General features: G+C 45.3%; 1 protein-coding gene across 3 annotated transcripts in view; it reads left to right on the forward strand.

Annotated features, from left to right (window-relative positions):
* The window catches only part of loxl4 (lysyl oxidase-like 4), a 131,572-nt gene extending 129,521 nt beyond the window's left edge, over positions 1–2,051 (forward strand). For all 3 annotated transcript variants that reach the window (XM_072557141.1, XM_072557142.1, XM_072557144.1), the window contains exon 15: positions 584–2,051. In XM_072557141.1, coding sequence (XP_072413242.1) covers positions 584–654 — 71 coding nt within the window. In that variant the 3' untranslated portion in view covers positions 655–2,051. The remainder of the gene's footprint in view (positions 1–583) is intronic.
* The last annotated feature ends 17,308 nt before the right edge of the window (positions 2,052–19,359 follow it).

Consider the following 19,359-nt stretch of genomic DNA (forward strand, 5'->3'; position numbering starts at 1 on the left):
CTGCAGTTTTACAAAACCCTGGTTCAACCCCCATGGAGTACTGTGAGCAGAGCTAAGCACCGGCGGTGCAGTGACTCAGTGGTTACACAGCACCAGGGTCCCAGGTTCGATTCCAGCCTTGGGCGACTGTCTGCATGGAGTTTTGCACATTCTCCCTGTGTCTGCGTGGGTTTCCTCCGGGTGCTCCAGTTTCCTCCCACAGTCCAAAGATGTGCAGGTCAGGTGAATTGGCCAGGCTAAATTTCGCATAGGTTAGTCAGAGGGAAATGGGTCTGTGTGGGTTACTGTTCAGAGGGTCGGTGTGGACTTGTTGGGCTGAATGGCCTGTTTCCACACTGTAGGGGATCTTATTATAAAATAATTTAAAAACTCAAGAGTCCCCCAGTGATCTATAACACAAACAACGTAAGTCTGTCAATTCCTCACTTTTAACATTTCCAAATGATTCACATCTTCAATGGGTAGTTATGTTTCCCCTGTGCTTTACATGTGGACGTACTTCCTGACTGTCAGTACTTACTATAGTTTTGAGCTGTGGCTGTTTTTGAGGCCCCTGGATTTATCTCCTCACCTTGCCTTTCAGGTGATGCCTTCAGTGCTGCAATTGAAGACCAGTTTGAACATCAGCTGACCCTGTCCAATAACGTGTCCTAACAATGGAGACTTCACTTACAATACCAGACAATACCTCGGACCTCCTGCTCTGGATCTGTACCCCAGCCTCGTTCAGAATCAGACTTGGACTACCACGTGAGGGAAGGGTTTTACAAACCAGTCACTGAACGGGACCCGGGAGTACAATCTGATCGTGCACTAGGAACTTGTGGTCATGTCCCAATAGGAATAGGTGCTTGAGGGTCACCTTGGCTTTTAGCGCCAGGCGAAGGAAATGAATGACAGCAAGTTGAAGAGCAGTCCACCCCTTCCCTGATTTTCTTCGCCCGATGAGAAAAGTTAATCGTAATCCTCTCTGTGTATGTGGTTTATTTTTCTTTTGTTTTCAAATTTTGTTCAAAGCTGATCTCATAACGACAATACTTGTATATTGAAATATTGGAGGATATTTTTTGAAAGATCTATATAAATATATAATATTAAACAAAAGGGAGTGTATGCGGTGTTCCATGTGTTACAATCTTAATTCTCTCTGGGCTGTTTTGACTCTTTACTGTGACACTATTTCAAATATTTTGTGGTAAACCTCAGCTGAAGTCACAACATTAATGGAGTTGAAATCCTGGTAATACACAACCACTGCATAAGAGGGGATATTCAGGCATGCGCTGTTTTCCCCACTATTCTGGATGGCAATATGTATATGCTTGTGCTCTCACACAGGTATTACAGCACAGAAGGAGGCTATTCGACCTATTGTGTCTGTACTAGCATTACAAACGAGCATCATTCCCTAGTGCTAGTCTCCTGCCTTTCCTGCAGGAATGTGTTGTTGCAGTTATACAGGGCCTCGGTGAGGAGAAAGTGCGGACTGCAGATGCTGGGGATCAGAGTTGAGAGTGTGGCGCTGGAAAAGCACAGCAAGTCAGCCAGCATCCAAGGAGCAGGAAAATCGACGTTTCGGGCATAAGCCGTTCATGAGCTCATTCCTAATGGAGGGCTTATGCTTGAAACATCAATTCTTCTATTCCTCAGATCCAAGGCAGAAGTGAGGACTGCAGGTGCTGGAGAACCAGATTTTAGATCAGAGTGGTGCTGGAAAAACACAGCAGGTCAGGCAGCATCCGAGGAGCAGGAAAATCGACGTTTCGGGCAAAAGCCCTTCATCAGGATTCCTGATCTGCTCCTCAGATCCTGTCTGACCCATTGTGGTTTTTCCAGCACCACACTCTCCACTCAGGGCCTCGGTGAGGCTACACCTAGAATATTGTGGGCAGTTTTGGTCTCCTTTTTCTGAGGAAGGATGCTCTCACTCTCAAGGGAGTGCAGCAAAGCTTTAACCAGGCTGGTTCCGGGGATGGAGGGACTGATGTACGAGGATTGGAGTTCAGACAAAGTGAGGTGGGGAATCTCATAGAGACTTATAACATTCTAACAGGACTGGACAGAGTAGATGTTTCCGATGGTGGATGTGTCCAGAACCACTGGTCACAGATTGTGGATTCTGGGTGGACCATTCTCAATGGAGATGAGGAGACATTTCTTCACTCAGAGAGTGGTGAACCTGTGGAATTCATTACCACAGGAAGTAGTTGATGCCAAAACATTGAATGTATTCAAGAGGTGACTAGATATAGCACTTGGGGTGAATGAGATCAGAGGTTATTGGGGAGAAAGCGGCATTAGGATATTGAGTTGGATGATCAGCCATGATCGTGAATGGTAGGGCAGACTCAAAGGGCTGAATGGCCTCTTCCTGCTCCTATCTTTTCTGTTTTCCCCATACCCTTGCACACTATTTCAATCCAAATAATTTTCCAGTGTCCTCTTGAATGCCTCAATGGAAGCTCTCTCCACCACTCTATTCTACTTTGTGGTTCCCTCTGTGTACTGAGAGCTGGCTAGTGTATGATTCAGATTGATGTTTATAGTGTGGGTTCAGTCCCCGAGAGTGGAAGGCAGAGGCAGACCACCACTGACTGAAACTGCCCAAGAGGAGCTTTACCAGGATGTAGTCTGGGACGGAGCAGTTTGGCCGTGGAGGGAGGCTGGATAAGTTCAGGTTGTTTTTCTTTGGAGCAGGAAAAGCTGAAGGGAGTCCTAACTGAGGTGTTGGTAAGATATGAGGGCCTTCGTTGATGGGAAGCAGTTGTTTCCTTTAGTTGAAGGGGTCGGTAACAAGGGGGCATCATTTTAAGGTCAAAGGCAGAAAGTTTAGAGGGGATTTGAGGGAATGTACTGTCCAGGAGGGCAGTTGGGATGGGAAACCTCACAAACCTGAACAAGTACTTGGAAACCCAAAACGTCATAACGTTCAAAGTTATGGGTCTGGTGCTGGAATGTCAGATTTATTTTTTTGGTGATTTTTTTTGTTGTCGGTGCAGACTTGATGGGCCGAAGGGCCTCCTGTGTACTGTATGAGTTTGTGATGAAACCACTCAGGATGAAGCAATGACAACAATGTGCCATGGACCATGCTTCAGGTAGAGCCTGGGTACTGTCATATAGTAGGTAAAAACAATGACTGCAGATGCTGAAAACCAAATACTGGATTAGTGGTGCTGGAAGAGCACAGCAGTTCAGGCAGCATCCAACGAGCAGCGAAATCGACGTTTCGGGCAAAAGCCCTTCATCAGGAATAAAGACAGTGAGCCTGAAGCGTGGAGAGATAAGCACGCTTCAGGCTCACTGCCTTTATTCCTGATGAAGGGCTTTTGCCCGAAACATCGATTTCGCTGCTCGTTGGATGCTGCCTGAACTGCTGTGCTCTTCCAGCACCACTAATCCAGTACTGTCATATAGTGCCTGCTCAGATACCTCCATATATACTTTGACCTTCAGCTGTTCTTGCCCAGCAGAACAGGAAGTGTTCAACAGGAAGTGTAACTCCACCCCAGTTATCCAGGATCAGGTGGTTTAGGTTTTCACTGCTTCAAAGGTACTGGGACAATGTTGCTTCTGAATGTTCAGTGGGTGTTAATAAGATGCAAACTAGAGAGTGATTTCCAATGCCTCTGCCCTAGAGAAACAGGGATCTTGAAGTGATGGTCATGAATGGGTTAATGCGGTCTTATCAAATTGCTCTTTTAACATGTGTTAGATAATACCCATGGTAAAAACAATGGATAATAAAATTCGCATTCTTTGGCATATAGACATCACTCTCACATACACTGCGAGTGCAAATCCGCAACTTACAAAATGTGCCCACAGACCTGGCCCAGTACAGGGACTGGAGCTGACACTGACTGAGCAAGTCCACTGTCATCATCACATTCCTGTAGGTGTGTAGTCACATTATCACATATACCCTGCCCTGAAGGGCATCATGGGTTTTTAACAGCGATCATGGAATCCCTGCAGTGTGGAAGCAGGCCATTTGGCCCGTCGACCCTCCAAAGGGCTTCCCAACCAGATCCCGCCCCACCCTATCCCTGCACTTCCAATGGCCAATCCACCTAACTTGCACATCTTTGGACTGTGGGAGGAAACTGGAGCAGCCGGAGGAAACCCATGCAAACACAGGGAATGTGCAAACTCCACACAGACAGTCGCCCAAGGCTGGCGCTGTTAGGCAGCAGTGCTGACCACTGAGCCACCGTGCTGTCCTACTCCACTGCATCACTGCCTCCCCTTGTGTTCGATCTGGGTCAAACTACTTGGAAGCCAGCCACCTTTACCTCTGACCTACAAGGCCAATTGGAGATTCCGATGCATTGAAGTCCAGTTCGGAATGTTGCCACTATGCATGAACCTCAGAGGGCAATGCAGTGGGAAAAACAAATTCCAGGGAATGTAGGAGCAAACGCCCCTTTATAGCTCCACTCAGGTCGCTGTATGATAGACAGCGATGGGCATTTCGTGGAAGGTGAGAGACTTGCCCCAATGTTACTGTGTGTAGGTTCAGCCTAGAAATTGCTAATCATATCCAAACCTGAACTGGCTTTATTTAAGTCCTGCCCTCCAGTAGTATGCGCTGGGCACAGTACTGGGTGATTCTGACCCCACACTGACGAGCGAAGGAAGAATGGGGGAAGTGAGCTTGGATCAGTGATGCCTCTGTAGAGCCAGGAAGATTATCGGTAAAAGTGAGGACTGCAGATGCTGCTTTTCCAGCACCACTCTAATCGAGACCCAAGAAGATTACAGCCTGTCTGTCTGTGAACAATGTACTCCAACTTCAAGCCATGTCCTAACCCTGAACTGTCGAGGAACCCTACCACCTGATCAGGAGTATGTGCTCTGTCCTTCCTTCCCAATGAATGACCCTCCCATCATCCTGATTAACAGACCATCTCCATTTGTAGGGCATTGAAGCACTTACCTTTGTACAGCACCATTCACAACCATTCAGAGCTCTTTACAATCAATGAAGTGTTTCTGTTGTAATGCAGGAATTCATCAATAGTGCCTTGTCCTGGTGAGCCTTGGACCTGTTACCTCTTAGTAGCCAGGATTGAAAGAATGGTGAGTGGGATTAACATAAAGCAACTTCTTAGCTCATGACGCAACAAGAAGGAAGGAAAACATTGAGAATGTGAGACTGAGGGAGGTGAGAATCACTGATAAAGGGAGGGAGGGAAGGAAGGGAAAGGAAGGAGGCAAAGAGAGAAGGAGGGAAGAATTAAAGAAGGGAAGGAATGAATTAGAATTAGATTTTATAGTCATGTGTACTCAAGTATAGGAATATGTGAGTACAGTGAAAAGTGTACAAAGTCTCCATTCTCTGGTCCCATCTTGGATATAAAACCAGAAATGAAATAAAACAACAGCAGGAAACAAAGCTGAAATGTAAGAAAAACATCCAGATCTTAAAATCTAAGTCTTATTTCCATGAAGGTGTTTGGAACTACCGATGCAGGCACCTGGGGAGAGTGAGAAGGAATTCATTGATTCTTTATTGTGCAAAATTCTCTAAAGTATAATACTGCAACTCCTGGAAATCTGAACAAAATGGTGTTACAGAAGCCTAGCAGGTCTTGGCAACATCTATGGAGAGAGAAAAACAGAGTTAGCATTTCAAAACTGATAAACCGAAGTCAAAATTTCTGATCTCTGGATCTGAAACGTTAACTCTGCTTTCTCTCCCTCACAGACACTGCCAGACCTGCTGAGTTTCTCTTGTCCTTTCAACATTCTCAAAAAGTGTCTGTTGCACACTATGCACCTCGATGGATGGGGCAGGAATTGGAACAAGCTCTCCATGTTTGTTTGAGTCAGTCAACCTGAAAATACCCACATGCACAGACTCTCCCCTGTAAAAGTAACATGATGGTTCTATGATCAATAGAATTGCAATTAGAACCAACAGCACCGAATGATCTTTGTATAATTGTGAGATTTCTAAAACTGTAATGCACACTATAAAGTTATTGATAACTTTGTTGTGATAAATTATTCCTTGATGTGTATACATATATCTGTTTACTGTTGCAATGGTTACACAACTGCATGGGTGTGGTTAGAACCATGAACTCTTCTGATAAAGACATCTCTGTACAATCCCAGACCTTGGCTAATGTCTCTTTATTCCAATCTATTTGCACTTTTTTAAACATTGGAGTGTACAGTAGTGTGCGGTGAAGAAGGAGGGTGGATAGACTAATTTGTAAGATGTGGAGTGAATCCATTTAGCAGTACAGGACTCTTGTGGCACAGTGGTAATGTCCCTATCTCTGACCGAGGAGACCCTGGTTCAAGATCCACCTGCTCCTGAAGTGTGTAATAAAATCTCTGAACAGGGCGATTTGAATATATCTGCAGGGTATCCTGTCAGTGTCCATTGACAAGAACATCCTGCACAGGAATCTCACAGAGTCATACAGCACCCTTCAGTCCAACCAGTCCATGCTGACCATAGTCCCAATCTAAGCTAGTCCCACCTGCCTGCTCCTGGCCCATATCCCTCCAAAATGTTCCTATTCATGTGTCTTTTAAACATTATAACTGTACCTGCATCCACCACTTCCTCAGGAAATTCATTCCACATGCGAACCACCCTCTGTGTAAAAAACTTGCCCCTTATGACTTTTTTAAAATCTCTCTCCTCTCACCTTAAAAAAAAATGCCCCCTAATCTTGAAATCTCCCATGCCAGGCAAGAGACACCTACCATTAACCCTGTCTGTAACCCTTGTGATCTTATAAGCTTGTATAAGATCACCTCTCAACGTTCTAGGCTCCAGTGAAAAAAAGTCCCAGCCTATCCAACCTTTCTTTATAACAGAAACCTTCCATTCCCAGCAATATCCTGGTAAATCTCTTTTGAGCCCTCTCTAATAATATCCTTAGACCTGGTAACAATTCAAAGCGGTACTATCTCTGCAGTGTTTTTATATCTGGCTGTTCTAATATTGTGTAATTTATTCAGAGGATGTGGGTATTATCAACAATTATTGCCCATCCTTAATTGCCCTGGAGCTGCCTCCTGGAACCAGTGCTGTAGGAGACACCCACAGTGCCGTTAAGGAGGGAGTTTCAGGACTGGGTCCCACTTGGATAAGTTTAATCAATCCACAGGAACATTTGAGTGTGCACAGGGGAAACCTGGAGGCAGCTGGATGGGTTAATTGATTGCTGCATGTTGGCTATAACTTACAATTAGCAGGCTGTCGAGTTAATTAAAAAGACAGTGTCGAAATTGCATGACCCACAGGAGGCTGGAATTCTGTCAATGTACTTCTTACAAAGTCCCACCCGTGTGCCATGGTGAGATAATTGGTAAAAATAAGACAGAGTGGTTGAAGACTTGTTTGTGAATTGCAGTAACTACGGATCTTCCCAAAGTCAGTTCATTGTGGCCTCCAACACCAGCTGCAGTGTAGTTGGGAATGTCTTCTGGACTCTGAAGGGGATGTGGAGTCACGCAGACAGAAGTTTGGGAAAACAAACCTGGAATTGCTTCCAGCAGATGAGTTCAAGGGGCAGGAAGGTGGAAGATTTGATCGCAGCGTTTGAAATTACAGTGGGTCTCGACAAAGTAAGTGTGTAGAAACTGTTTACACTGACAGGAAGGTCATTAACTAGATGACATAGATTTAAGATAATTGGCTAAAGAATCAATAGGGAGATGAAGAAGTTCCTTTCTTCCGCAGTGAATTGTTATAATCTGAGAGGGCAGTGGAAGTATTCATTGGTAATTTTTAAGAGAATTGGATCAGTAATTGAAACGGAAGAATACAGCATTTAATTAAGTTGCTCTTTGAAATGGCCAGCAGAGGGACAATGAACCACAGATCTGCCTCTACGCTGCATGCATAACAATCTTAAAAATCACACAACACCAGGTTATAGTCCAACAGGTTTAAATGGAAGCACTAGCTTTCGGAGCGACGCTCCTTCATCAGGTGGTTGTGGAGGACACAATTGTAAGACAGAATTTATAGCAAAAGTTTACAGTGTGATGTAACTGAAAATATACATTGAAAAAACCTTGATTGTTAAGTCTCTCATCTGTTAGAATGACCATGTGACTTTCACTTTTTTCATATGTAAATCACAAAACCTTTTCATGAAGTTACATTCTCAGGTTAACTTTAACAATTGGTGTCAGCCCAGATAATGTGTTGAAGGTGTTAGCCCCCTGTGTGCTGCTGTCTGTGTCATAATGTTTAGACTGATTCTAATCTAAAAAATGAATTAACAGAGTCATACATAGATTCATGCAGTTTTTGAGCAAAGAACAAAGTTACTCAAAAACTGCATGAATCCATATAAGACTGTTAATTCATTCTTGAGATTAGAATCAGTCTATACATTATGGTGTCATGTCAGCCCAGATAATGCATTGAAGGTGTGAGGTGTTGGTGTCTGTCTCCTGGGTTAGGACAGTCAAAAGGTAAATAACTGGCAGGGGTACGTTTCCCATCCCTGACTGTCATCCAGTGAGCCACTGGGGGTGGAGTATGTTTAGCTCAGTTGGCTAGATGGTTAGTTTACAAAGCAGTGAGATGCTAACAGCATAGGTTCAATTCCCATCACCAGCTGAGGTTACCATGAAGGACTCTCCTCCTCACCCTCCCCTCTTGCATGCGGCACAGTGACCCTCAGGTCTGTCTAAGCCCAATGGTCTGATGAGACTATGATGACTTAGCTTGCTAGCATTAGGCAAGGCAAACCCAGCTGTGGCTCACCTGTCAATGAACCAACATCTGGGTGCATGGGTAAAGTATGGCATTCCATTGAGGTACAGTAAGCATCTGATATTGGGGGCACCATAACACCAGGAACAAGCTCTTAGTTTCTGAACTTTTTATACAGGACAAGAACAAGGAGGTGGTGTTGAACTTGGATAAGACCCTTGTTAGACCTCAGCAGGAGTATTGGGTACAGTTGTGGGCAACACATTATTGGCAAGATGTGGATACACTGGCGGAAGGGCAGCAAAGAAGGTTCTGGGAATGAGAAACTTCAGTGATGAGGACAGATCAAAGACATTGGGACAGTTCTCTTGGAGAGAAGAAGACTGAGAGGAGGTTTGACAGAAGTGTTCAAAAGCATGAGGGAGTTGAATAGAGCAGACGGATGTACCCACTTGTAAAAAGAACAAGCAAAGAAGGGCATAGAGTTAAAGTCAAGTGCAAATAAGGCAAGGAGTTTATGGGAAAAAGACTTTCACCCAGCAAGTGGTTTGGGTCTCATAGAATCCCGACATTGTGGAAACAGGCCTTTCGGCCCAACAAGTCCGCACTGACCCTCTGAAGAGTATCTTACCTCCCCATTCCCCCTAACTAATGCACCCAATGTACATCTCTGGACACTATGGGCAATTTAGGATGGGCAAATCACCTAACCTGCACATCTTCGGAGTGCAGGAGGAAACTAGACCATCCGGAGGAAACCTATGCAGACACGGGGAGAATGTGCAAACTCCAAACAGACAGTCACCTGAGGCGGGAATCGAACCCATGTCCCTGGCACTGTGAGGCTGCAGTGCTGACGATTGAGTCAGAATACACTGCCTGAAAAACGTGTTAGAGGCAGGTTCGATCCAGACATTCAAGAGGGCTCAGGCTGGTTATTTGGTCTGAATTCATGTGCAGGTATACAGAGAAAGGTCAGGAGGTTGGCGTGATCTCATGGTGCTCGTTTGAAGAGCTGGGAGTGCAGGCCCGATAGGCTGAATAGCCTCCTTCTCTGCCGTAAGACATCCTTGATTGTATTTGCACTTCAAATTACCAGGAAATAGGTCTGAATTAGGAAATAGGAAATCCAGTTAAAATTAGAGAAGACATTATGTCAATCTCTGAAAGTACAGAGTGGACATCTGCAGAAAATCAATGGACTGAAAGCCAGAGTTAAGGAGAACTCATAGTGAGGCATTATTTAACGCAGACATTTACTCCTGTCTCTTCCTGCCTTGGGCAGGCCACTAAGATTCTTGCTCCAGATTTATGGATGTGTTTTTGAATGTAATACAACCCCCCCTTTTCTCTGGCAATTTGCGATTCTAAATTAATGAATGTGGGACATTGGGCACTGATGCTGTGCATCTACACCTACAGGGGTGAGCTATCAACCATCTTTGTAACGTTGGAGATACTTTCGGTGCTTTAAGTGCGGGCGCTAAATTATCGGGAGGTGAACAGGACTAGGGAGTGGGTCATTTGCAAGAAAGTCAACATGTCGAATGTTTGTCCAATGTAGTGATTGTTACAGTTCTCACATGGTATTTTGTAAATGACATTAGTTTTGCCTGTTGTCTGTACTGGGTCATTCAAGTTCATTAGCTGTTGTTTTATCTGTCATTTGCAAAATACCGTGCAAGAACTGTAACAAACACTACATTGGAAAACAGGCAGAAAACTAGCCACCAGGATACATGAACATCAACTAGCCACAAAAAGACATGACCCTCTCTCACTAGTATCCTCACATACGGATAAGGGAGGACACCACTTCAACTGGGACAACACATCCACCTTAGGACAAGCCAAACAAAGACACGCACGAGAATTCCTAGAAGCATCGCATTCCAACCAGAACTCTATCAACAAACACTTCGAGTTAGACCCCATCTACCACCCCTGAGAAAAAGAACAGAAAATGGCATCATGCACAGGAAATAACATCGCCACAGGAAATGACATCACAAACCCAAAGAAACCCAAACATATAAATAGAAAGCAGGAATCATGTACACTGCTTCGCCTGAGGCCCACTGAAGATGTTACCTAGTAGGGTGATGAAATATCTGGAAATGAACCTTCCAGCTCAGCGAGCGAACCTACATCCAGAATGATTGAGGGGTTATAGATAGAGTTGACAGGAAGAGACCTTCCCCTTGGTGGAGGGATTAATGAGCAAGGGCATTGATTTAGAGGAAGCGGCAAGAGGTTTTGAGGAAATGTGAAGGAAGTGTTTTTCACCCAGAGGGTGGTGGGAATCTGGAGGTCCATGCCTGTAAGAATGGTAGAGAGAGAAACCCTTATCACATTGAGGAAGTATTTAGGTGGGCATTAGCAATGTCAAGGGACACAAGGCTGTGGGCCGGAAAGGACATTACTGTCGGCTGGGAGTCACAATCAGATGAGAATGATGGATTTCCTTCTTATCGCATGTCGGTGAACTGGATGGGTTTTCATGATGATTGATGATAGACCTCTGATCACTGTGACCAAGACAAACTTTCATTTCCAGATTTTATGAATTGAATCTAAATTCCACCAGGGCATTAGCTTGGGTGTCTGGATTACTGCTCTAGAGACAGCATCAGGACGCCACCAGTATTCCCAAGTGTTCAATGCAGTAGTGTTCAGCTAGTACCACTTGAACTGCCCTCGGCGAGAACACTAAATGTTCCTCTCAGTGTCCAATGCAGCTTTCTTTCAAATACGTTTTTTGTGCAGAATCACAGCAATCTGTATTTCTGTATCTCCTGTGACATAATAAAACACCACAATACAATGCAATGCAAAGCACAAACAAACTACAGCCTCAGAAGATACAACTCATTAAGAGGAGGAGGCTCCACAACATACCTCCTATCCTCAATGATGGGGGAGTCCAGCACATCAGGGCAAAAGACAGGCAATTGTAACAACATTCAGCCTGAAGTGCAGAGTAGCTAATCCAACATAGCCCCTGCTCCCAAGGGCCCCAGCTTCACAGGAACCAGTCTTTACCCAACTTTAATTTATTCAATGTAATATCAAGAAACGTTTGGAGGCACTGGGTACTTCACAGGCTCTGATAACAGTCCAGCAACAGCACTGAAGATTTGTGCTCCAGAACTTGCCGCTCCCCTAGTACCAGTACAGTTACAACATTGGCATCTTCCTGACAATGTGGAAAACTGTCCAGGTATGCCCTATACACAAAAAGCAGACAAATCCAACCCAACCAATCAGTCTACTCTCGATCATCAGTAAAGTGATGGAAGGTGTCATTAACAGTGCTATCAAACAGCACCTGCTCAGCAATAACCTGCTCAGTGATGCCCAGTTTGAGTTCTGCCAGGGCCACTCAGCTCCTGACCTCATTACAGCCTTGGTTCAAACATGGACCCAACAGTTAACTCCAGAATAAATAAACAAAGAACTGTGGTTGCTAGAGATCTACAATAACAACAGAAACTGGAGGAACACCTATGTTCTGTCCCTAGGCTTCCAGGTGCCTCCACTTCACCACACTGCCATGTTTCCATGCCAATGTCTCCATCTTCTGCTTAGGGACAGTGCAGCCTCTCAGACTCAACATTGAGTTCAATACCATTAGAGCCTGATTCTACCCTTCCATGTCTACCCTACCCACCCCCACGCCCGGTCCTGTTATGACATGGTTGCTTTTAGCTCTGTCCCCCATTCCCACTTACTCCTAGACCCATTATATTACATGGGTTGCATTCAGTATAGCTCACCCATTCTTTCCTGCTCTAAGCCCTTATTATTATTTATTCAGCTTTCCTTCTGTCCTGACCTGCCAGCCATTTTTTCTTTGTTTACCTTGAGATGTCTCTCTCTCTCTGGGCTCTGCCTCCACTTACCCACTCACCTCTACCTTCTGCCAACCCCCACAACTTCACCTTCAGCGTAAATACCATCTTTCACCAGCTGCTATCAGTTCTGATGAAGTGTCACTGGACTCAAAGCATTAACTCTGCTTTCTTACCATAGGTGCTGCCAGACCTGCTAAGTTTCTCCAGCAACTTCTGTTTTCTTTGCAGTTGAACTGCACGGGTGAGGGGAGAGTGACAGCCCTTGACAGCGAGGTCACATCTGACTGAGTGTGGCATCAAGGAGCCCAAGCAAAACTGGAGTCAAAGTGAATCCGAGGAATCTCTCCACTGACTGGAGTTCTACCGAACGCACAGGAAAATGGTTGTGGCTGTTGGAGGTCAATTATCTCAGCTCCAGGACATCTCTGCAGGAGTTTCTCAGTGTAGGCCCTCAGCCCAACCATCTTCAGCTGCTTCATCAATGACCGTCCCTCCATAATAAGTGGGCAAGTTTGCCAATGATTGCACGATGTTCAGCACCATTTGCGACATGAAGGCCTTTTGCCCGAAATGTCGATTTCCTTGCTCCTCGGATGCTGCCTGAACTGCTGTGCTTTTCCAGCACCACTCTAATCCAGCTACTGGAACAGCCCATGTCCCAGTGCAACAATATAATCCAGGGTTGGGCTGAAACGCGACAAGTAACATTTGCATCATGCAAATGCCAGGTATTGACTGTCTTCAACAAGAGAGAATCTAACCACCACACCTTGACATTCAATGACTGAATTCCCCACTAGCAATATCCTGGGGGGTTGCCATTGACCAGAAACTTAATTGGATTCACCACATAAATACAGTGACTACAAGAGCAGGTCAGAAGCTGTGAATATTGCGGCAAGTAACTCACCTCCTGACTCCCCAAAGCCTGTCCACCATCTACAAGGCACAAGTCAAGTATGTGATTCAATACTTGCCACTGGCCTGGATGGGTGAAGCTCCAACAATGTTCAAGAATCTTGACACCATCCAAGACAAGGCAGCCCGCGCGATTGACATCACGTTAACAAACATCCACCCCCTCAGTAGCAGCAGTAAGCACCACCTACAAGATAGAACATAGATAGAACATAGAACAATACAGCACAGAACAGGCCCTTCGGCCCACGATGTTGTGCCGAACTTCTAACCTAGATTAAGCACCCATCCATGTACCTATCCAAATGCCGCTTAAAGGTCACCAATGATTCTGACTCTACCACTCCCACGGGCAGCGCATTCCATGCCCCCACCACTCTCTGGGTAAAGAACCCACCCCTGACATCTCCCCTATACTTCCACCCTTCACCTTAAATTTATGTCCCCTTGTAACACTCTGTTGTACCCGGGGAAAAAGTTTCTGACTGTCTACTCTATCTATTCCTCTGATCATCTTATAAACCTCTATCAAGTCACCCCTCATCCTTCGCCGTTCCAACGAGAAAAGGCCGAGAACTCTCAACCTATCCTCGTACGACCTATTCTCCATTCCAGGCAACATCCTGGTAAATCTTCTCTGCACCCTCTCCAAAGCTTCCACATCTTTCCTAAAGTGAGGCGACCAGAACTGCACACAGTACTCCAAATGTGGCCTAACCAAAGTCCTGTACAGCTGCAACATCACTTCACGACTCTTGAATTCAATCCCTCTGCTAATGAACGATAATACTCCATAGGCCTTCTTACAAACTCTATCCACCTGAGTGGCAACCTTCAAAGATCTATGTACATAGACCCCAAGATCCCTCTGTTCCTCCACCTGACCAAGAACCCTACCATTAACCCTGTATTCCGCATTCTTATTTGTTCTTCCAAAATGGACAACCTCACACTTGGCAGGGTTGAACTCCATCTGCCACTCCTCAGCCCAGCTCTGCATCATATCTAAGTCCCTCTGCAGCCGACAACAGCCCTCCTCACTGTCCACAACTCCATCTATCTTCGTATCATCTGCAAATTTACTGACCCACCCTTCGACTCCCTCATCTAAATCATTAATAAAAATTACAAACAGCAGAGGACCCAGAACTGATCTCTGCGGAACTCCACTTGTAACTGGGCTCCAGGCTGAATATTTACCATCTACCACCACTCTCTGCCTTCGACCGGTTAGCCAGTTTTCTATCCAATTGGTCAAATTTCCCTCTATCCCATGCCTCCTGACTTTCCGCATAAGCCTACCATGGGGAACCTTATCAAGATGTAATTGACCAAAGATTCTCAGATAGCACCTTCTACTATCCAGAAGGACAAGGGCAGCAGATACATGGGAACACGACCACCTCCAAGCCACTCGATATTCTGACTTGGAAATACATCACCATGTCTTCACTGTCGCTGGGTCAAAATCCTGGAATTCCCTCCCTTAGGGCATTGTGGGTCTACCTGCAGCAGGTGTACTGCAGCGGTTCAAGAAGGCAGCTCAGCCCCACCTTCTCAAGGGGGCAACTAAGGACGGTCAATAAATGCTGGGCCCAGCCAGTGACACCAACTTCTGATGAATAAGAAATGATGAGAAACTTTCAAAGGGAATTGGATAGAGTTGATGGGTAGTAAGTTGGAACCGATTGGATAACTGTCCAAGAAACAATACTGACAACAACGGGCAGAATGGCCTCTTTTGGTGCGATATTATTCCACATTAAATACCCCAATTGCATGGTAGGATTGGTCATCAATCAATTCAGCAGAAAATAAGTGTTAGAACTGGAGTTTTAAAGTTAATATATCTATGACCTTTTTACGTTGGTTCTCAAATGGAGGAACAGAGGAAGTACAGCAAAAGTATTAGAACAGAACAACTTTATTTCATTCGCTCGCCTTGCACTGCTTCATGTGGTGTTGTTCAGGATGCAGATTATGCACCAGTAATGGGCTTGGCTCCTGATCTAACACAGACCAGAGCCAAGCCACAGCCTCTGAACGGTCATTTACATCAATGCACCGTCAGTGTTTATGGTCACATGTTCCAGTAAAATCAGATTCAGTTAAAGCAGCCCATTGATTCAGGCAGGTGTTTCCCATTGACGTCCACCCGTCGAAAGGTGAATAGATATTGAAGGGAAAAAGCAAATGGTGAAGAGAGGGGCTCTTGTAGCGGAGTGGCAGTGTCCCTATCTAAGAGCCAGGACACCCAGGTTCAGATCCCATCTGCTCCAGAGATGTGTCAGAACTTATCTGAATGTGCTGTTTAAAAACATCCATCTTTCTGAGCTCTTGTGGTGCAGTGGTAACGCCCCTTGCTCTGAGCAAGGAGGGCTGGGTACCAGACTGCCAGCTCTAGAGATGTATCACAACATCTGGGTTGATTAGAAAAATACTCGATATATTTGACAATCTACAGTCAAAGTTGATTAAATACACACTGGTGAAAAGTGGGATCACCCTGATTTGAAGTGAAGAGGGACTACCGTGTCCTTTATATTCTATCAATATTTTGTTGAAATACCTTAATTGGTCATAGTTAAAAATCACACAACACCAGGTTATAGTCCAACAGGTTTATTTGGAAGTACTAGATTACAGCTACCTGATGAAGGAGCAGTGCTCTACACCTTAATTGGTCATTCTATCTCTTAACAGTCTGCTCTTACCTCTCTATAAACCCTCAAGATGTGAAAAGAGTCTCATGCACTTTGTGACAATTTACAATCTCGTCTCATGGCTAAGTGTTCTCATCTCTTCTATCTTTCTCCTCCCTCAGTTACAATCTACATTGTCTATTTCACTTGATTGATCATTGCGCTTCTGAACATTTTTCCAAGTACCCCATGAGATAGATTCGCCCTCACTCACTGAAATCCAGGTTCGGTGTACCATCTCTTACTCCTGATCATTCATTCCCAGGACTTCATAACTTGAAAACATGTCAAACCTGTTACTATCCTGCATCCTGGCCTTGGATCTTCAGGCTCGCTTCCACAATGTAAACTAGAATCTGAAGCCCTTCGGATTAAGATCCGCTCGAGGGACATGATCAAAAATCAGAGCTGGCTTGCATGCCTTACTGAGGCAGTGCCTGTACTGTTGGGAATGCTTCCTGACCTGCTCAGGGATTGGTGAACTGATAAACAGTGTCAGATAACGAATGCCAGCCTATGATATGCTCTGAAGCACGAGCTTTGAAAAAGTGTTATTTGGTTGGACATGGTGATCGCTGCCAGGAGCTGCAGTTATTGTCCAGACCTAATTGCCCTTGGGTTGAGTGTCTTGCGTGGGCCATTTCAGAGACCATCAAGGTTCAACCACGTTGCTATGGGTCATAGAGTCATAGAGATGTACAGCACCAAAACAGACCCTTCAGTCCAACTTGTCCATGCTGACCAGATATCCTGAATGAATCTAGTCCCATTGTCAGTATTTGGGCAATACCTACTTAAAATCACCGACTCCCACAGGTATCTAGACTACATCTCCCGTAAGAATGCTGTCCCTGACTCCCAAGTCGTCCATCTCCACTGTATCTGCTCCCAGGAGGAGAGGAGCAATTCTACTCCAGGACATCCCAGATGGCCTCCTGTTTCAAGGACTGCAATTTCCCATCCCACATGACCAACAATGCCCTCCATTGCATCTCCACTTCCTGTACCTACACCCTTAAACCCTACCCCTCCAACTGCAACAAGGACAGTATCCCCCTGGTTCTCACCTTCCACCCCACCAACCTCTGGAAGACAATGCATCATCCTCCGCTATTTCCGATATATTTCCCTCCCCACCCCTGTCTGCATTCTGGAGAGACCACTCCCTTGTTAGGTCCACACCCCCCATCAACTCCCCCTCTACTCCCAGTACCTTCCCTTGACACCACAAAAGGTGTAACTCCTACACCCACTCCACCGCCCTCACCTCCATCCAAGGCCTCAAAGGATCCTTCCATATCCAGCAGGGATTTTCCTGCACATCCAAACACTTCATCTACTGTGTCCATTGCTCTTGATGTGGTCTCTACATTGGGTTGACAGGACACCAAATTGCGGAATGTTTCAGGGAACATCTGCGGGACACAGGCACCAAACAATGCTTGTGACTGACCACTTCAATTCCCCCTTCCACTCTGCCAAGGAAATGCAAGTCCTGGGCCTCCTCCAACGCCAAATCCAAGCTACCTGATGCCTAGAAGGATAACGCTTCATCTTTCACCTTGGGAACCTTCCAACAACACGGGATCAATGTTGTTTTCACCAGTTTCCTCATCAACCCTCCCTTCACCTTATCCCAGATCCAACTTCCAACTTGGCACAACCCTCTTGAACAGTCCTACCTGTCCATCGTCCTTCCCATCTATCTGCTCACCTTCCCCTCTGACCTATCACCATCACCCCTCCACTTTCATCTACCTATTGTATTCCCAGCTACCTTCACCCCCACTCAGCCCTCTTCCCCCACCCTGATATTCTTGATGAAGGGCTTATGCTTGAAAAGTCAATTCTCCAGCTCCTCTGATGCTACCTGAACTGCTGTGCTTTCCCAGTGCCACACTTTTCGACCCATATCGCTCAAACCTTTCACATTCATATACCCATCCAGATGCCTTTTAAATATTGCTATTGTACCAGCCTCCACCACTTCCTCTGGCAGCTCATTCCATGCGTGCACCACCCTCTGTGTGAAAAAAAGTTGCCCCTTAGGTCTCTTTTATAGCTTTCCTCTCTCACCCTAAACCTGTGCCCTCTAGTTTTGGACTCCCCCACCCCAGGGAAAAGACCTTGTCTGTTCACTATGCCCACACCCCTCATGATTTTATAAACCTCTATAAGGTCACCCCTCAGCCTCCGATGCACCAGGGAAAACAGCCCCAGCCAATTCAGCCTCTGTCAAACCTTGTCTGGAGTCCTGTTTAGGTCAGACTGGGTAAGGATGGCAGATTCCCTTCCCTAAAGGATGTTTGTGAACCGGATAGTTTTTTACAACAATCAACAATAGTGTCATAGTGACCAATGACTGAGACTAGCTTACGATTCCATATTTTTATTTATTGAATTTAAAAGCTACAAGCTGCTGTTGTGGAATTTAACATCATCTTCGTAGTTCATTAAAATGAAACAAAGTATTGTGGATGTGGGTGATCTTAAACAGAAAGTGCTAGAGAAACTCAGCAGGTCTGACAGCAAAGAGAAACAGAGCTGATGCTTCAAGTCCTCTGACCCTTCTTCAGATCATCAGACTCAAAAGTCAGTAACTCTGCCTCTGTCTCCACAGATGCTGCCAGACCTGCTGAGCTGGTCCAGCACTTTGTTTTTGATATTATGTCCACTGTGGTTTTTATTATTGAAGTGTTTGTTCTGATCGCACTGTCTCTGAATGAGGAATGTTGCTTCTCCAACAACACCCACTACTCGAGATTGATCAATGTGAATTATTCAGGAACCTGACGTGTGCCCAGGCTTTAGCCAGTTTTGGAGTCAGATGCACAAAGTATCTTTGGACTTTCTGTCTCCCATTTACATTCCATGCCTCCCACGTACATTCTGTTCCGAGATTGTTCCCTCTCCTGTCTCCCGGCCGGATGGATTTTTATGTCAGAGCTGTTTTTAATGTCTTTTGTTTTCCTAAGAGCTTCTCTGCGTGTGACTGAGATCATCTTTGAGCCTAAGCCAGCACATTCACCTTTAAATTCCACCTTCTTCCAGTTTTACACAAGAACTGGTGTTAAACCTGAAACAGCTTCTCTTTGTCAAGTGTCAGTATAAATGACTCTTTAATCAGATATTCTCCTCTCGGTTTTTGTTTAATCCTACACAAGGGTTTGCTCACCTTCCAGTCTCCGAC

Source organism: Chiloscyllium punctatum, chromosome 38 (genome assembly GCF_047496795.1).
Source record: "Chiloscyllium punctatum isolate Juve2018m chromosome 38, sChiPun1.3, whole genome shotgun sequence".
NCBI classification, from domain to species: Eukaryota; Metazoa; Chordata; class Chondrichthyes; order Orectolobiformes; family Hemiscylliidae; genus Chiloscyllium; species Chiloscyllium punctatum.